General features: G+C 52.5%; 6 protein-coding genes across 6 annotated transcripts; 3 read left to right on the forward strand and 3 right to left on the reverse strand.

The window, feature by feature from the left end:
• Window positions 1-5,588: 5,588 nt before the first annotated feature.
• Window positions 5,589-6,275, forward strand: CPAR01_08696 (uncharacterized protein; the record flags this gene model as incomplete). Its single annotated transcript, XM_060492963.1, has 2 exons — window positions 5,589-5,742; window positions 5,860-6,275. 2 exons carry the CDS (start codon window positions 5,589-5,591, stop codon window positions 6,273-6,275), a joined length of 570 nt encoding a protein of 189 aa, XP_060349333.1.
• Window positions 6,276-7,973: 1,698 nt separating this feature from the next.
• Window positions 7,974-9,238, forward strand: CPAR01_08697 (uncharacterized protein; the record flags this gene model as incomplete). Its single annotated transcript, XM_060492964.1, has 3 exons — window positions 7,974-8,040; window positions 8,123-8,355; window positions 8,435-9,238. 3 exons carry the CDS (start codon window positions 7,974-7,976, stop codon window positions 9,236-9,238), a joined length of 1,104 nt encoding a protein of 367 aa, XP_060349334.1.
• Window positions 9,239-9,897: 659 nt separating this feature from the next.
• Window positions 9,898-10,354, reverse strand: CPAR01_08698 (uncharacterized protein; the record flags this gene model as incomplete). The annotated part of the gene is made up of 3 exons (XM_060492965.1): window positions 9,898-9,965; window positions 10,086-10,221; window positions 10,301-10,354. The coding sequence occupies 3 exons, from the start codon at window positions 10,352-10,354 to the stop codon at window positions 9,898-9,900; spliced, it is 258 nt and encodes an 85-aa protein (XP_060349335.1).
• A 969-nt stretch (window positions 10,355-11,323) lies between these two features.
• On the forward strand, window positions 11,324-11,744 carry CPAR01_08699 (uncharacterized protein; the record flags this gene model as incomplete). The annotated part of the gene is made up of 2 exons (XM_060492966.1): window positions 11,324-11,452; window positions 11,511-11,744. 2 exons carry the CDS (start codon window positions 11,324-11,326, stop codon window positions 11,742-11,744), a joined length of 363 nt encoding a protein of 120 aa, XP_060349336.1.
• A 688-nt stretch (window positions 11,745-12,432) lies between these two features.
• Window positions 12,433-14,401, reverse strand: CPAR01_08700 (calcium influx-promoting protein ehs1; the record flags this gene model as incomplete). Its single annotated transcript, XM_060492967.1, has 2 exons — window positions 12,433-13,109; window positions 13,162-14,401. 2 exons carry the CDS (start codon window positions 14,399-14,401, stop codon window positions 12,433-12,435), a joined length of 1,917 nt encoding a protein of 638 aa, XP_060349337.1.
• A 1,671-nt stretch (window positions 14,402-16,072) lies between these two features.
• Window positions 16,073-16,802, reverse strand: CPAR01_08701 (HVA22 family TB2/DP1 protein; the record flags this gene model as incomplete). The annotated part of the gene is made up of 5 exons (XM_060492968.1): window positions 16,073-16,181; window positions 16,232-16,327; window positions 16,382-16,407; window positions 16,468-16,683; window positions 16,752-16,802. The coding sequence occupies 5 exons, from the start codon at window positions 16,800-16,802 to the stop codon at window positions 16,073-16,075; spliced, it is 498 nt and encodes a 165-aa protein (XP_060349338.1).
• Window positions 16,803-17,741: the final 939 nt, after the last annotated feature.

A 17,741-nucleotide genomic window follows, 5' to 3' on the forward strand; every position in this document is an offset into this window, starting at 1 on the left:
CGCCGGGTGCTGTACATCAATGGACGTCGTCAACTGTTTACTTGCCACTGGGGTTGGTAGCATATGCTAAACTCGGAATGCCGAAGCACAGTCAGTTTACACTATTTTTCATACTCATAGAGATGAATCAAATCGACTTTGTGGATTTCGATAGAAAGCTTGCAACAACAATAGGGTCCGGGTGTAAATAGTGTTGTAAGCTCACCATGAAGAATGAATAACAACACCAGAGTATAGCTTTCAGATGAGAAAGTAGACAGTGCTTGTGAATTGTTCAACTTGCCCCCGATAGTATGCAAAGAAAGCCCCAAGAGTCGAGATAATATCGAATCCACAACCAGATCGAACAGCTTACCTTCTGTAGGGCTGAACATGGCTACTCTACCTCGAACTGACTACCCCAAATCATACCAGTCGTATATCTATGCATAAAAGAACCGCATTTGAGGCGTTCGTCTAAGTAACTGTGTTAAAGTCACAGTGTTTGTCGTCAGAGTTGTGAGGGTTGGTGGGAAATCCCTTTGCAACATCTCCTTGATCAAGGTGCCAAGCACAAGGCGCTTTCTGTTATCAGTAAGGCATTTTCCTCCCATGGGTTGTAACCGGGCAGCCCCTGTGCTCAACCACATATTTTCAGTCAACCTCATGCAGGCTGAAGCCACTATTCTGCGGATTTGCAACCACCAAACTTGCAAACATGGGGTAAATGATAGTAGGACCTGCCATACTTGGAGCTTTGCATACCGAATGAGTCTAACGGTAGGAAAGTATCAGACGTGATGTGGTCACACACCCTCTGCCTGATTGTGCTGGCGAGGCCAATACTGTATCGGCTACCGAAGCTTTGGTGTTGTCGTATACCATGGCTACCTTAGTGATGCCCAGTCGCGGCGAAGCAACTAGCTATTTGCGAGGTTGAGAGTCGGTGCATACTCATGTTAGTCGAACGGCACGGCCCCGCGCCGACAATTGAACTTATGACTGGTTATTCTTGCGTGGCCATCCTTCTGACACTAGTAAGGAGCTTACTGTAGTACCAAGCTTGTGCACTGCGAAGTTGTGCTGACATGCTGGAGGCAATATGAAAGAAGGTGATGACCGAATTCAGAGCTGCCCCAATTAGGAACCGTCACCCATTTAATACTGGATGAACCAGACCACTTACGTGCCTAAGTTGACGACACGAACCACCGAGAAACCTGCTTACATTTTGAGCATCCGTCATTGTTGGCCGAAGGTAACCCACGCTGACCTTGGCTTCTGGGCAACGGCTTTGGCCCAGCATCAAGATTCTTAAAGTCTGTGATATGCTATGTGGATTGTGAGGTAAACATCTCGATGCGAATGGCACTTAAATTTACCCTTCCTTTCACTACTTTCCTATCCTCCATGATGCACCTTGTGATACGGCACGCCTTTCTGATGACGAGCTCTCTGTATGCATCTGTGTAGACTCGAAAGAAGCTGCCAAAGATGGCATAGTAATGATTGCATGCTATTTTCATCGTGCGCCACGCCAATAGCAGGACCTACTGTAACGTATTTACCGTTAGACATGCTGTCGGACTGGCAGATCTATAAGCGGGTACGGAAACCGGTTGCGACACGGAGACGGAAAGAGAGATAGTCGGCGTGTCTGCGACAGGGTGCCAGGTGCCACATCGTCGTCCTATGAAAGAGTTGGTATCGTGACAGACCCTGAATTCAGATTTCAGGCAGAAACCTCCTTTAGACCCTTTTGAGCAAGGGAGCAGGTGAACTAAAGGCAGAGACGCATACAACCCAAGTATTATCATTCTGTTATGATGGTCGCCGTGAGCGAGTCTATTAGACTTGTGGCGTTTTGTGAATGGTTGTCCCCATGCAAGCCTCCTAGGCAGATACCTCAGATGGAGCTACACGGCTGAGACCGAGCTCGTGGGACACCACGTTGAGTCACCGAGGATTAGGAAGGGCACCTCATCTGCACCATTGTCACATCGGTTGCTTCGCTCGCGCGGTAGATAATTTTTTTCTGCTTTCGCAATTTTGGGATCCAACGACACAGCAGTAAGAGTAAGTAGACGCGGTTAAATAGCACAGCAATTTTGACGATGGCGGCGTAATCAGTCCCGCTCAATCGCCCGCCCATCTCCGCCAGGGCGATAGTGTGGTCCGGGCTCCCATGTTAAAGTCCACTGCATAGGTCCCCGGGTGGCAGGCGACTCGTCAGCTAAGCCACGCAATCTGTCAAATCAGCGGTCTACCTTACGAAGTACACTAAGAAATAAGGGTTTAAACAATTACTGGGGTGTTTTTTTTTTTTTTCTTTTTGCAGAAGCTCGCTTTGCAATGATGACATATTCGTGGTCAACAGCAAGCAAAGGTCCATGCTTCTCTGATTTAAACTTGTTAGCTAGTTCGTCTAAGGTATCTTACTTCGTAAGGAGTTCATCTCCACTGGCCGAGAGACCGAATTGTAGGAGAGTGGAAGTTAGCTATCATGAGATCGAGCACCTACCTTACGTTTGTAATGTTCCTTGCTACTGCCCCGCTGGTTTTCCCAGCATGACCAGACAGAGTGTAGATGGAGAGGAGAAGGAGTCCCGGATTACAGAACCAGAAAGTGAAGGTAGGAAAGAGTGTTCAATAGTTGACGAGGAAGGAGACAGCGTGACCCACCTTGGTGACATCAACCCAATTAAACATTGCTTTCCACGCCAGACAATTAGACCAGCCATTGAGTCTCCAAGCGAAGTTGAGGCTTTTGGCTTTTCCCAAGAACACCCGACAGCGGGATTTTACAGTGCACACGCGCCAGGCGTCAGCCTGCTGTTCAACGACACCTGACATTCAGGACGATAAATAACGCAGCGATTTGATTGATCAATTGAGATATTTTCAGGATCTGACAGTCACGAGGGCAACCAAAGCCACGGCAGAAACCTGCCGTACGAATCCATTTGACGCGACGGTCTACTATCGGGTGCGGACCAACCGAGTGTTTTTCGCAACATTGCTTCTGTGAGGGCCGTTAGGGGCAATTCCTGGGTCTATCAATAAGCTTAATCCTCACCGTTCCGCAGGCAAGTCGGAATGTTTCGCACCCAGGGCACGCTCCCCTCCCTCGGAAGCTGGGCCGCACACGGCGGCGTCTCGAAGGATTGGAAAGACGCTACTTCGTACTCCGTACACTACCTTAGGTACGCTCGCCGTCGCTTATTCCTTCGCCCAGACAAGAGACCAATGTCGAAAGGGAATACAAAAGAAAAACGGAGCCAGGTCTCTACGAGTGACTCATTTGTCTGGCGCAACAGGGCCAGCCTCTGTCAGACGCGAACGAATTACACGCCATGCCGTTTCGTCAGCACTCACGTACCTTTGACAAAACGAGGGTGTCAAACTTCAAACTCCGCGAAAGACGGCAGATCGGCTACTGTTCTTCGTACTTGCGGAGCTCAAGCTACGACTCATCGATCATATGGACAACGACACCCTTTCTCTCAACGATCAAGTCCGAGGTTCGAGATGCCCTTCATCCCAAAGCCTGCCTTGCTAGAGGAGTTGGGATGACGGGCGCAAGTCCCGCCCAAGTTTTGCTATGGCTGCACTCAAACGTTGTCTGACCAAGTGCTTTAGGGTCGGGGATTGCATAGGAGACGCCTCGATTCATCGAGAAGGGGTGTGGCATCCAGTACCGGGCGAGAGGTGTCCTATCAATCAAGGCCAACTCGCAGCTACGCGGCCGCGAGTAGGTACCTAGCTAGACTGTATCCGCATGCCATGCAGGTCGAGCCCCCCGCACACCATCCATCCCTGGTTAACACGCACGTCAGGCACAAGCAACAACGTTGCTCTTGGGCGAATGGGCACACTCTACTATCGACCTAGGGCTGATGGCAAATTTGGAGCTGTCGATTCCCCAAACTTTCGGCTAGATGCTGGTGGAAGCTGCTCCAGCGCGTTTGAGCTCTTCTCATTGCGTTGTTAGGAGGTGCATGTACCCGCAGTCATGTACAGATTGCGAAAGCTTGGTTCGAGAGTGACAGCCCACTCACCCATTATCAAAGTTGATTTTGGGTGAGAATCTTGTCTTTGTCTACGTAAATCCTGACGTACCAACTTCACGAAGCTACCCCCCTTCAATACGTAGTTCCGAAGACGAAGAGCCCTCGCAATCGTCCTCGACGTCGCCGGGGCCCTGCTCGCTTATTCTGCCCCGTCTCATCTCGTCCTCCTCCGGCCTCTTCCAGACTCCACCCCGGGCCCCCGGTCTCTCTTCGAAGCCTTACCTACCGGAGCGATTCCACGTGGAACTTGCGGGTCCCTCCTCCTTGAGTGCTTGGTCATCTGCCTCGTCTTGGCTTGGACTGGTTTCCTATGAGATCAACGGCACATTCTGAACCCGCTGACGCGCGGAAGTCATTGCGACTTCTGTCCTTTGGACGTCCAATATCTCTATCCACACTGGCTCATCGTACTTCGTGTCCAGAGACGTAGGCATCCGTCACAATGGCCTCCAATTGGCCCTCCCGAGATCGTTCTCGGCGGCGCCCCGGGGATTACCCACCCTCCTCCGGGCTTCACCGATCCGTACTATGCTTTGCTGCGCGTCCAGCATTTTCTGCCTTCTTCCTTTTACCAACATCCCGGTCTCGAAGGTAGTCTTGCCAACCGCCTCAGCTCGTCGCTGCCCCCTTGCCAACTCCCGTCCCCGTCTACTTTGCGGCTGCTGCATTGCCGTTGCCACACCCCCCAGCCGTACCTTGACTCGGTGTCGTGGACTCCTCGCACTCCCTTCCCGTAGTCTGCCGCCCCTCTTGCGGGTACGGCTTGATGGGGCCCATGGAGGTAGATGGGGGGTGTTCCGCCCCGTCTGTGCTTAGACTTGGGAATCTTATTCTGCACATTCCTTGATGGCGGCTTGCATAGTCCTGCGTCACGACGCGGAAGCCACGGGCGACTGACCGCGTCTTGGGTTGCTTTCGAATCTGCCCTACTCGTTACGTGAGGCTGTCTGGGATCCCCCCGTTGAAAGTGGGTGCTCCCAAATTTTGGTACGAACGCTTCCCATGCCCAAGGTAGCATGGCTTGTTCTGATGTGTGGCCTGGAAATTCTGGGTTTCGATATAAGAGTGAGGCTTCTTCCCTAGCTTGGTGGCGATGCTGTTAGTACAGACAGGCAATATCACATAGACTTACACTTACACCCTGTTCACAATACTGCCATTACCTCCCCCACAAGCCTTTGATACTCCACACCCGCTTTCCCTTTAGACATTTCCTTGATCTATACCAAGTCAGTGTTACGACCAATCACGTAAGGGAATATCTTATACAACACAAGTACAACTGAGCTGTAAGTATAGGATGTCAAAACCGTTGGCGGGCTCTTCTGACGAACCAAGTAGTCGTTTCAGCCTCGTATTGCTGTGGAAGAGAACCACTTAGCTTAAAACTCACTTCTCAGCGAGGGGTCTAAGAGACACTGCCGCAACAGTTGGCATCCTCTCACGGCCAAGTGAGACCACAGCTCTCTCAGGAGCCGCCACTTGAGCGCAGAACAAACAGCACACTTCCTAGTCTGAAACCCGGAAAATAGCCGCAACATGTCATCCAAGGCTTCGAAATCGTCGGAACGAAGCTCCAAGAAGCACCACTCCCCAAAATCAAAGTCAAAGTCAAAGAACGACGACTGGGCAGAAATCACAGACCCCGAGGAGCGCCGCCGCATCCAAAATCGGTTGGCTCAACGTAAATTCAGTACGTCCTCTTTCCATTCTCCGGATCCCTGAGCCAGGAGCACCCCCGGAACATGAATTTTGAGTCCTCGAAGGGGGTAAAACAGCACAGCAGCACAACTAACACGCACAACCACAGGGAAGAAGAACCAAGACAGCAAAGAGAAGGCCGACCGCGACGCAGACAACGAGACCAACGCTAAGAATACGTACGAAATCGCCTCGGGCTCCTCCGATCCCAGCGGTGCCGCCGCCGGCGGCGCGGAAGAGGGAGCCGAGTCCGGCCTTCCCTGGGGTAGCATCAACATGAACCACGTCATCACCCGCGGCCACGAGCACGAGAGCCGCCGGGGCAGCGGCCGCGACGACTACGTCAGAGAGGACCCGTATTACATGACCAACTACGGCAACGGCTACACGGAGGCGTATCAGCCGGCGGCGCCAGCGAGTTACGGGAGCAGTGGCGGGGAGGATTACTACTACGGCGGTGACTCGCCGTATTATTTGGATTATGATCAGGGTGGGGATGTGAATCAGGGGCATCACAGACGGTGAGAGAAATCTACAACTCCCTGTAGAGATTGACTGTATTCTGATGACGAGTTTTAGGCGCTAGTTTGCGATTACTTGGGATACTCTGGATAAGCTACGAAGGCACAGGCGTTTGGGTTGGGATGGGCTGGGCTGGGTTGATTTAGCATACAAAAGAGGGGAGAAGGCGGGCGCGTAAGACATTCTTAATTCGTCCACGGGATGGACCCTACACCTTCACCTCCTTTTCTTCTGTTCGTTTTTTCCATTTCACACCACTCATCCTGTCTTGAATTCCCGTTTTTGGAAAAAAAGAAGTGATTGGATAATGGGTGTAATCCTATGGAGGGACTGATGACTCCTTGGCTTTCTCAGCATGGAGTTCAACGGGGTCTGGGATCTAATGGCGGACGAAAGACACGACAGTAAAGATTCACCAAGACGGGTCCTGTATTAGATATCACTCTCGACCTTTTTTGTATCCAAAGGCAAAACCTCTCATAACTCTCAAGCACCCTATTCGAAATAGAAACCCAAGAATAGGAAACCTGTACCAGCTCTGGCTCGCTCTGGAGCAAAGATGAGGGTGTGATCATCGACGTTGCATATGCCACTCACACGCAGTAGGCTAATCTAAGTGAGGGAAAGTCTGCTGTAGAGTCTAGGGGGGCAAGAAAGATCGGTATTGAGTAGTGAGCTGGTTTTGCATACACTATGTCAAATACCGGAGTTGAAAACATGACATCCAAATGACTCTTACCTGATTATATCCATACTGAAGATGGATTTTGTGGGTGGGGAACTAGTACAAGGCGTCGCCATGTTGTTAAACGAGGACGCGCATCATTCGCCGTTGCTAGACATGTCATCGTCTGAACCCGAAATTTGAGACTGTGTCACTGGGTGACTCTAGTGATGTATAGAATGCACGGAGACCCTTCAGAGTACCGCCGAGACACGGCAGTTTCTATCTAAAGCTGGGGCTGAACAACCCTTCGACCCTCGTGTAAGTCGGATCGCGTGACGGCAGGTCTTGGCGTAAGTTATGCATAGTTAGTAGCGATTTCCCGCGACAGACAGCCTTGGCTGATGGTGTGTATGCCTAAAGCCTCGTAGGAGGCGTCGAGGCAGGATGCGCGTGTGAGACTGGCAGAGGTAGTGTACTAGTTAGAGAGGTGACTGATGCCAGGAAGACAACATTTACGTGAACGAGGTACCGTTGCATAGGCTGGATTCAGGATAGTGACACAAGGTTGTCGTAGGCTGAGGTCAGTAAAGGTATACAGCCCCAGAACAATCAAAAATGCTCTTCACAATCTTAGAGCACCGTACTGCCGGTAAATCGGGCAGTGCTCGGCGGTACGGGAAAAGAGGGGCCGTAGTCTAGTTCCTGACCTTTCTGTCCCGTCACTCCGGTTAAGGCAGGTCAAAGCTTCCAGGGACCAAAGATCAGTACGTACCTCCCAGACTGGTCCATTTCTCGGAATCAAACACCCCACCCTGCAGGGATCTAGCATCAAGGTTGTCTCTTACCGCCTGACAGAAAGCGATCCCGCCCAGAATTTTGTGCTCATTGCACCTCCACCAGTCGATCACAGCCCGGCAGAAAAAAAAAAAAAGACCCAGCCACTTCTGCCAAACGCCCGAAGGACAATCGGCCAGTCCATTGTGATACCACCCGAAAACCCCGAACATCTGGATACGCAACGAAATCGGGACAGCATGGCGCCAATCAAAGAACCCGTGGTTCGGAGCGCCGAGGGTTTGAAGTCCCAGACCGAGGGCAAGGGTAAGACCCCAGCCGCTTTGCGCGCCGGCGCCCACCAACATCACCTGCACCCGACATGGCTAACCGCTTCGAAATCCCACAGAGAAGAAGATCGAGCGCAAGCGCAACCAGCACGAGAGACATGCGGCCGCCAAAAAGGAAAAGAAGCAGCTCAAGGCTCCGGCCAAGAAGGCTGCGCGCAAGGAGAACAAGGACGAGAAGCGGTTCAACCGCATGCTGAGACGGGCTGATAAGCTCGAGGCTCAGGCCAAGAAGCTCATGGCCGAGGCTGCGGCGGCGCGCGTAAGACACGCGGCCATGGCAGAACAGAGAACGGTAAGTCCACGAGATAGGATGACGGCGATTGGAATACCCAATCCATAGGATTCGGGATACTGATCATGCGGTTTTGTAGAAGAAGAACGATTCAGAAGCCGGTTCTTCCTCAGACTCATCCTCATCATCATCTTCTTCCTCCTCAGATTCGGATTCCGACTCCGACTCAGAGGCGGAAGAGACCAAGGGCGGCGCAGCTGTTGAACAAGACGAGGATGTCGACATGGACCCAGAGTCACCAAACCCCAGCGCACAACTCCGCGCCGAAAGCGAGGCGAGAGCCATTACCCAGGAGCAGGAGATGGAAGAGAAGCCTAAGAAGTCAAAGAAATCAAAGAAGAGCAAGAAGGTCGAGGAGAAGGTTGAAGAGTTTGCGGAACCCGAGGAGCCAACCCCAGCTAAGAAGGAGAAGAAGGATAAGAAGAAGAGCAAGAAGTCTAAGGCCGTAGAGGAAGCTGAGGAAGAGGTCAAGGAGTCCAAGAAGTCTGACAAGAAGCGCAAGCGCTCAAGAGAGGAGGATGAAGACGAATCTGATGGCGGTGTTGCCATTGCCGAGGAGACCCCCAGCAAGAAGGTCAAGAAGGATAAGAAGAAGCAGAAGAAGGAGGACAAGAAGGAGAGCAAGGCACCTGCTGCGGACAACGCTGCTGCCGCCGAGCAGTGGGACGTCGGACATCTGGGAGGAGGCGCAGACCGTCAGCAAAAGTTCATGCGTCTTCTGGGCGGCGGAAAGAAGGGCGCTGCGGCTGCGGCTCCTCAGGTCTCTGGAGCCAAGGGCAAGCGTGATATCAACAAGATCACCCAGGAACTCGAGCAGCAGTTCCAGGCTGGTGTGCACATGAAGTACGATGCTGGTGGCCAGCGTCGCGGTCTTGGTGCGTAAGTTATGGGATTTCTCAAGACGAGGAAGCTGGTGTGGACACAATAGGTTGTTGAAGCTGTACTCACGTGGCTTTTGTTAGTAGCTCTGGCGTTCATGTTGATGAGGCCGAATGGTCAGGACCAAACAGGGAACCCAAAAAGTCTTTTGATGTAGAATAAAAAAAGTGAATTGCTTTTCATCGAGGTGATTGCTATCAACGAGCTGCCTCTGAAAGGAGGAGAAAATGAAATGAACGGGAAACTTCAAATACAGTACGCCGTTAACCAGGTGTTCTTGCTTTCCCACGACGAAGGACAAGAAAGCGATGCGTGGCGTTTTCTTTGTACAGACTTGTTCCCACCACTGGAAGCAAGGTGCTATTTGGGGATACGGGCTCAATCCCTCCAAGTGTTCCAGGAAATTAATACTCCCCCTTTTCCCTCTCCACTGCCGAGGGGAGACTGAGCTGCGTCCTTGTCTGACCACATCCTCCCCTTGCAAGCAAAACAATGCTGCGATTGTGTTTGAGCTCAAGTCCTCAGAGGAGGCTTGCTCGGAAGAAGCGAGTGCGGACTGAGAAACCACATTGGTCATGCAGCCTCCCCTGTTCTGCGGACTTTTTGTCTCGTTCACACACTCATTCGCTTTTGTGACTGAGTACGAACATCGGCCGGGTCAACTTAGAAGCCGAACATGCGAGAGAGGACCTCGAAGACAATACCACCAAAGACGACGAAGCCAAGGAGGACTATAGAGAGAGGAAATATTAGCAACTGCTTCCAAACACAATTGGCAGCCTTTTCTCTTGGGAAGGCAATTGGGGCTGATCGCAATGGGAGACGACAGAAAGCGAATTGGGACTACTCACTGAGCCAAATAGGGGAGATGGGCGACTTGGGCGCCTCCTTGGTGCGCTTCTTGATCTGATCCTCGGACTTGCCCATGCGGGACTCGTTGTCCTTAGCGAACTTTGCGTTTGCGCGTCTCTGTTGGGGTGTTTGCGCCTATGGATCAAGAAGTGTCAGTAAGGTCATGATTGTGTCGTAAGTGTATCCTAGTACGAAGCTCGAAACCGTCAAGAACCACTGGTCTTGATGTAGCGGTGCAGCGAGGGCTGTGTTGGAAGTTGCATACCATTGTGGTGATGTATGTGTGGATGAGTTATGAAGGGGTTGCGGCGATGTGGTCTGCCCGATGGGAATTCTTTGGTGATTTGCTTCGTCTTTCCGGTTATTCGGTTTCGAAGTTTGATTCGTTATATAGTGCGCTGGAAGAGGTAGAGGTAGACGTGGTGTTTGGTCGTGTGTGCGAGGCGGATCGTTGTCGAAACTGTGTCGAGAGAAGAGAAGGGAAGCTGGTTGAAGGGACAGATTGCGCGAGGGAGCTTTCGGGCTAAGAGCGGTTGAAGCTAATTACCACGAGGGGAGGTGGTAAAGGTGGTTTGCCGTATTACATACTCCGTACTCACCTGCCTTAGCTTCCTAGGTACCTTACCCGCTAAGCGCGGGCCCTCCACTGCTCATGTACCATTCGTACCGGCCCTCGTACCGGGCTCGTACGGGAATTGCTCTTCTCCCTTCAGGACCTCCAGGCGGCCACCACCACCTCCACTCTATGTAATACCCTCTGATTGTTCGGGACATGGTGTCGTCAAAAAGACGTACGGGGCCATTGCCTGTTCGGGGCCAGGGGTGCCGAAGCCCATGCGCCGCTCAATCAGAAGGGGACCTTGGAATGAGGTACCTTGACCCCTGGAAGAAGGCACATTGCCAAATGCCACCTGTGCCACAGGTAAGAGCGGGATCCGCAATGCCGTAGGGCGGTCGACGCGCTGCCGGGTTATGCGGGGGATACGCGCACCGCCACAGATCGGCGCGGCGTGGCGCAGCGCAATCATTCGAGTCTTCCGAGGACGGGAGCTTTTAGAAAACGGACGGACCTTACAAGCTACAAACGACAGTGAACCACAATACCTACGGAGAAACCTGCGACCATTCTCGATAGAATACGGAGTTTTCTGCGACTAATCCGCTCAAGCAGCCATCGCACGACCCGGGGTACGAACTGTTACGAAGCGACGACCGATCGACGAGACCGCAGCCCGTCATGGCCGCGCGCAGCAGCTCCATGATCCTGACCAGAGCTCTCCGCTCCCAGCGCACAACACAGATGCCCCGCGGAGCATCGCGGCTCTATTCAACATCAGTAGATGACGAGAAGAGGCCATCCATTGTAGTTCGTGCCGTCCCACCTGCTCCCTCCTGCGACAGCTGTTGCACCCTTTTTCTGGCAGAAGAACCCCGACGACGCTGACACAGAAATCACAAACAAACAGGGAACATTTTACAAAACGTTTACACGGCCTGTCCTCAAAGTTCTCCTGATGGCGACCCTCACATATCAAATCGCCTACTGGACCTGGACGAAGCTGGAACAGGACGAGATTCGCGGCGAGAAGAGCAAGGAGATTGAGAGTCTCGAGGCAAAGGTCGCAGAGTTGCAGGCAGGGAAGGGAACGAAGGCCTAGAGACATGGCGAGGGCGAATGAAAGAGATCCGAGACGAATCAGAGAGACGCACGGAATCAGTTGCGGTCTCATAGGATCACAAAGGCCGAGGTCGGCACGAGAGAATGGAGCCGGACGCCTAGATTGGTGGAAGAGAACATCGCTTCCACTCTCGTCACAGGGGAGACGGGGTAGCCGATCAGCAATGCCGATTCGCCAGAGGTTCCAGAAAGGCGGTATCAAGGCCTAACGGCCAAGTACGTGAGCGACACTCAGGAGGTGGGGACTCTTGACGGTTGTCAAGGACTGGATACGTGCTTGGAATGGGTCTGACCAGTACGTCGAGTGTAAGATACTGTACTCTACTGTTAGCAGGTTCCTATCGTCCTGCAAGGACATCAATCTAGTCTTATCAAAAATCACAGACGAACGTAGATAGAGAAAAAAGTCTGTAAAATCATCTGATCTTCTATTCCTCTGACAGTTCCTCCCAGCACAGCTAATACAGCCATGAACATACGCTAGGACGTCTTTGTCCCAACCTTCAAAGTAGATGTCGTGTCTTAACGCCGATGCCATGCAATTCATCCAGAAAACCCTCATTGCTTTATCCCGCTGTGCCCCTTACCCATTATACAAAAGTCGGCCGTCAATCTACTGAAAATGAATACCCTCTGCGGGATCGGTCATGTCACCCCTTCTCGTCCACCTAGAGTATGGCTGCACTGAGTGTACCAAGAATGAGAGCCGATAGTAGACCCCATGAAACTGATAGCAATGAGGACTCAGATGGGTTGTGCACGGCGCCTGGGTAGTTGCAGGTCAGACCATCGCCCTGTTCTGCGTAGCTCGAGTTGAATATGTCATCATCTGGCGTAGGACAGTTGAAACCAAGCGACGCCGGGCAACTTTGTACCAAGTCATAGCAAAGGTAGGCGCAAGGGAGAATCTCCCTGTACGGGCCTGGCTCAACCATCTCGTCGATGAGGGGGTTTCTCGAATGCTGATTGACTCTGTTGGGATACAACTCTTGCTGGGCGACTGGTAGAAGAGTTCCGTTCGGGAATGTCTGGTTCACGTTCCTGACTAAGGAGAAGTTGGTAGGACTCGTGAAATCCTCGCATCTCGGAATCGTCACCGAGCAGAGCCACTTCTTGTATGCCGTCTCACAATCGGAGCAGTTTCGCGCGAGGGAGTACTGCTGTACTGCTGGCGCTTCGCAGGCTACCTGGGCAAGCTGTTTCTGGAAGTTGGCATACATATCCCGAGCATAGTTGTCGTAGAACTGTGCAAGCTGAGTGATATTCATCTTGTTGGAGTTCGCGGGCACAGCGTATTCCGTCTCATTGCAAAATTGCAGATCGGTGACGATTTTACAATTCTCCCCTACACACAGAATCAGTTGCTGATAGCACTGTTGCCCTGGCAGTGTACATACCATCTTTGGTCTCGAAGGGCGTCGCTTCGAAAACCTTTCCGCCGCCGCCACTCTGAGCGCCGTCTTGACGTTTTCTCGACGAGGATGAATTGCTTGTGCGGACTAAGATGCCCGAGTAAAGAGCACTCGCGTTGAGCCCGTTGAAGAAAAATTGCTGCTTGGGCAGGTTCCCGGCGCCTCTCGTGGTCATAAGAGTGCTGGCGAGGTTGCCAAATTTGCCACCCTTTTTCGCAGCGATTTGAGCGTAGTTCTCCAATCCACACATTGAACGTCTAACACCTTTAGTTGTGGGCTGCTCTCGGTTCTCGACGAACATAATGAACGGGAGCCCGGACCCCATGATCTCCTGAATCAAAGTCTCATTTTGGGAGGTCGTTAAGTTCTGCGTCGTCAGGAGTGCAGCGCTAGAGTCACTGTCGACCCAGAGAAGCTCAGAAGGATTTCCGTCAAAACTGTGGAAGAAGTCGTCCGTCGACGCCGCGACATCAAAGTTCCAGTCTCCCGTGAATTTGTCGGTATCCTTTGAGGGTGCGCCTATTCCAATGAAGACGTCACCTGTCGCATTGACGCTAAAGGTTGCCGCGCCTTCTACAAAGGCGACCTCCTTCTGTAGAGTAGAGTTCTGCCCTGGTCCAGGTGTCTGATTGTCCTGAGACGTCGAGATATACATCGTGATTTGTGGCGCATCCTCCTTTGTGTTGTTCGCCGCACGCTGTGGCTGTATACACGTGGTCGCTGAGATGTACACGGTCCTTCCCTGAGCTTGCCTGCGGCGTAGGCCACGCTCTTCATCCTCTGGCTTGACGCCTTCGATGCTGACTAGCTCCGGTGAGATGGATTCATTGCTGCCTTCGCGAGGTCCTACCATGAACGCCTCATCTGTCCCATCGAAGAAATTGGCGAAGATGGTGATAGCTTCAAAGACAAAACTCTGGGTCGAGTTCCCCGGGACATTGCGGTTGACTTTGACATTGTTCGTCAGACCCGTAACACCGGCAGGTGCTCTTCCAATGATACTGCGGTCGAAGGCAGTGAATTCGGGCTCGTACGTTGGCTCGAGACTGCTTCTTTGCTCGAGACTGTCGTCGAGTTGGACGTCGTCAAGGATTGGCTGTGTAGCGCCGCTCAGTTCCGCAGCGAGGGCGAAAGTGGGCGTAGACAGAAGATAATAAAGAACGATGAGCAGCAGCGACGCAATCAGCGAGGCCGCCAGTCGCGATTGCAGAGGGCTAAGCTGCATTGTGTGGACATGCCCTCCGGGGGTAGATGCCGTTGAATCTCCTCTTACCGAGACGCCGCTCGCTATGGTAAGCTTTCGCCGGTGAGTCGGTGAATCCAGGGTTTGGCGGGAATGCAGGTTACGCTCAGCGAGGGGCGATATGTCGTTATGCTTGATCGCAAATTGGCTGTATCCACCAATTCATTCCATGCAAGCGCGTCTATCGACGGAGCGAATGTCGTCGTGCTGCGTGCAGCCTGTCGAGCGCAAAGGATGCTACGAAACAGGTTAGATGGACGGAAAAGGCCGTCGACGAAAAACGGGCAAACGAAGGCTGTCGAGGTATGGCGGAGTTGGACTTGGAGAATTCAGAAAGGGAGGGAAAACAGCCTTTGTCGTTTTACGAGTTTCACATCCCAAACAGCTGAGAGGCGGGCTACAGGCACACGCCCTCTCAAGGCGGCTCTAAACAGCCAACACACGCTGGAGATCCCGCAGAGTCGATGTAGGAACAGGGGGGTTCAACCCGGAAAGTGTGGGGGACCTCTTTCCAGTTTCCGCGTCTCGGGATCCTCGGCCAGCCCGCTGGGGCTATCCTCGCCAATAGTCCCTGAAAAACCCCCCTAAGGCTAAGGTTGCTCACAGCGGATTGGCATTTGGGTTCATGGGCCAGGTGGCGGCGAACTTGGCACCCGCCCGCAACAAACTCTCCCGTGCCGTCTCTCCGTTGGACTCAGGCATTGAACTCGCGGGTCAAAGTTCACGCTACACCACATCTTGCGCTGGCGGGCTCGATATCGAGGCCTGGCCAGCTGAATGAACCGCTTTTCTGCAACAAAAAGCGAAAAGAGGCCGAAAGACCAGGGATCAGGAACGCTGCAGATTGCCCCAAATATGCCGCCTTGCTGCCTCCGTTAAGTTGTTCCGGTGACGTGCAGCAATTCCAGTCCGGATTCTTGCGTCAATGGGGCAACGAGATGACAGCGGGCAGCAGCAATGACATGCCGACTGGTATGAGAAATGCTCGAATCATGGTTCCTCTTATGACCTCCACAGTCTCGGACTCGACTTTACCCATGCGAGACGGTCTTGTACGACGCTGAGCAGCAGCGTTGGTATGCGGTTTATGTCAGGGTCTAACACCTTTGATGCAAGATGCCCACTCGACGGCTTGTTGCTTTAGTTGCCCATGACAAAAGAAACATGTACAGCATCTCGACTATCTCTTTGTCTCGAAGCCACCACACTTAATCCCGCACAACGCTTGTATATGTTTCCACATTTTCACCAAGGAACCGGATTCAATGGGAGACGGTGGCAACGCATGTCGCACGATAGTTTCTTAGCATCATGTACTGTCTCTAGTCCATTGCAGAAGTCATTGACTCCGTATTCCGTAGCATACAGTAACTTTAGATGGGGTAACAGGAACTGGTTTAACCGTACATCGTGGCTCTCGCGTTCCTGGAGCCCCCGACCAAACCTAAACAAGCCATCACCGTTGTCTGATAGGGTGGTAATGCTAGCCTCTGACACTCCATCCCGTCTTCTTTGTGCTCTAGGTCGCTGCATAACGTCCATTTGACGAGCTTGCGATTACCACTGGGATGAAGCCGGGCCAGCTGTATAACTTTTTCAAGGCGGATCTCTCAAGGCAATCGACCTCTTTGATGAGCTGGCGCCGGGGCGCACTTACTCGGCCTTGCCAGCCTGAGCACGGAGGCCGGAAGCGGTGGAGGCACCGGCGAAGTGCTTGGCGAGCATGGGGGAGAGGAAGGAGTTGAAGATAATCTCAGCACCACTATCGCCAGTTAGCGGAATCTATCACGGGTCGGATTGAACGGAACGTACCGGAAGGTGGGCAGAGCGAGCCACAGCAGGAAAACAAACTTGAAGGTGAAGTAGAAGGGGAACCAGTAAACAACGTTCACCAGGCTCTCAGCAACGCTATGGTATACGAGTTAGTTTCGAAGCTCTGTGACGGACCGGAAAGGAACTGACGTGAAGAAGGCAAAGACAACCCAGTACTAGAATCGACGTTAGCAAGGTTTGGGTGTCAATAATTGCGGGGGAAAGTTGCAACGTACTGTCAACCACTGGGTGTCGTCCTGCTTGCTGGCGGTGAACAGGGCGTTGAGGGAGTAGTAGCCAGGAATGACGAAGCCGGCGAAGTTGGTCAAGAGTTGACCACCCAAGTTGAAGATGATAAGGAAGAAGTAGAGAGAAGCAACGCCGATGACGGCGTAGGCCTTGGGAACGTTGGTCGACTTCTCGATGTTGTTCAAGGCGGGGTACTTGGACAGCTATCGCAGACATCCGGTTAGCAGACGTGTCACATACGTCTTGTAGGAGCTGGAGGAGGCTGAATTACCTCACGGTCGAGCTGGCCGATGTAGTTCTGGACGCGATCCTGGGCAGACATATTGACGGCTGAATAGGAGCTTGGTTGGGTAGCAAAAGCTGTGCGTTAATGCGCTATGATAAGGGTTAGGACCAGGCCAGGTTGCAACAAAAGAGATGCCATAGGGCTCGGTGCGGGCAGCGGAAACTAACAGTGGTTTGATGAGCGATGTGGGTAGCTTGTAAAAGTCCGCAAGATGCTGTTGACGATGTCAGAATGTAAGGTTCTTGACAAAATTACTGAGAATATGGGGTTGAATGACCTTGTGTCTGTGTTGGAATTAGCAGGTGAAAGGGAAAAGGCCGGATGACGACGTAACGTGTGCAGATCTGGCCAGTAGGAATGGTCTGGGTGCCTTTGCGTCGAGCTTCAGTCGGGGCTAATGGGGGTTTGGAGAGGGGCACAAGCACGAGACGAAGTGAGCACGGCGTAGCTGGTTGTAGCTCCCAGTTGCAACCGACTTTGTGTGCCGGGCAACTTTGCCCTGGGATCCATGTCCTTCGTGTTAGCGGGTACTTTGTGTGGCCATGGCTCGGATGGTGTCAGATTTCGCAGATTTCGGTCTTGAGTCTTCAGCCAGCGAGTGTTTTGTTGGCGGGCACGGCAGGGTATGGTGGGTATTTACATATGGGATGCCACCGCCTGTCCGCACCTACCTAGGTACCTAACCTACCGTACGGTGAGATAAGATAAGAGCACCCGAGCTCCCTTGCCTTAGCGAAGGTGGGGAAGACTCGGGCCCGGATGTTTTTGGCTGAGGTGCATTGCTGTTGTGATTTTTTGTATTGATGCCTAACGTCCAAGGCACAGTCCACCTTGAGAGAGAGGAGTAAGGTACCTACGTCCAGACGGGAGTATTGTTGCTCTTTGAAGCTGAGTGGACAGATCTGGATGTGGCTTCTCCGCGTGTTTGGAACACAGTAGCGTGTATACGTACCGACGCCAGAGCCAGATAGCCAG

Source organism: Colletotrichum paranaense (genome assembly GCF_030867605.1).
Source record: "Colletotrichum paranaense strain IMI 384185 chromosome Unknown Scaffold_6.1, whole genome shotgun sequence".
NCBI lineage: Eukaryota > Fungi > Ascomycota > Sordariomycetes > Glomerellales > Glomerellaceae > Colletotrichum > Colletotrichum paranaense.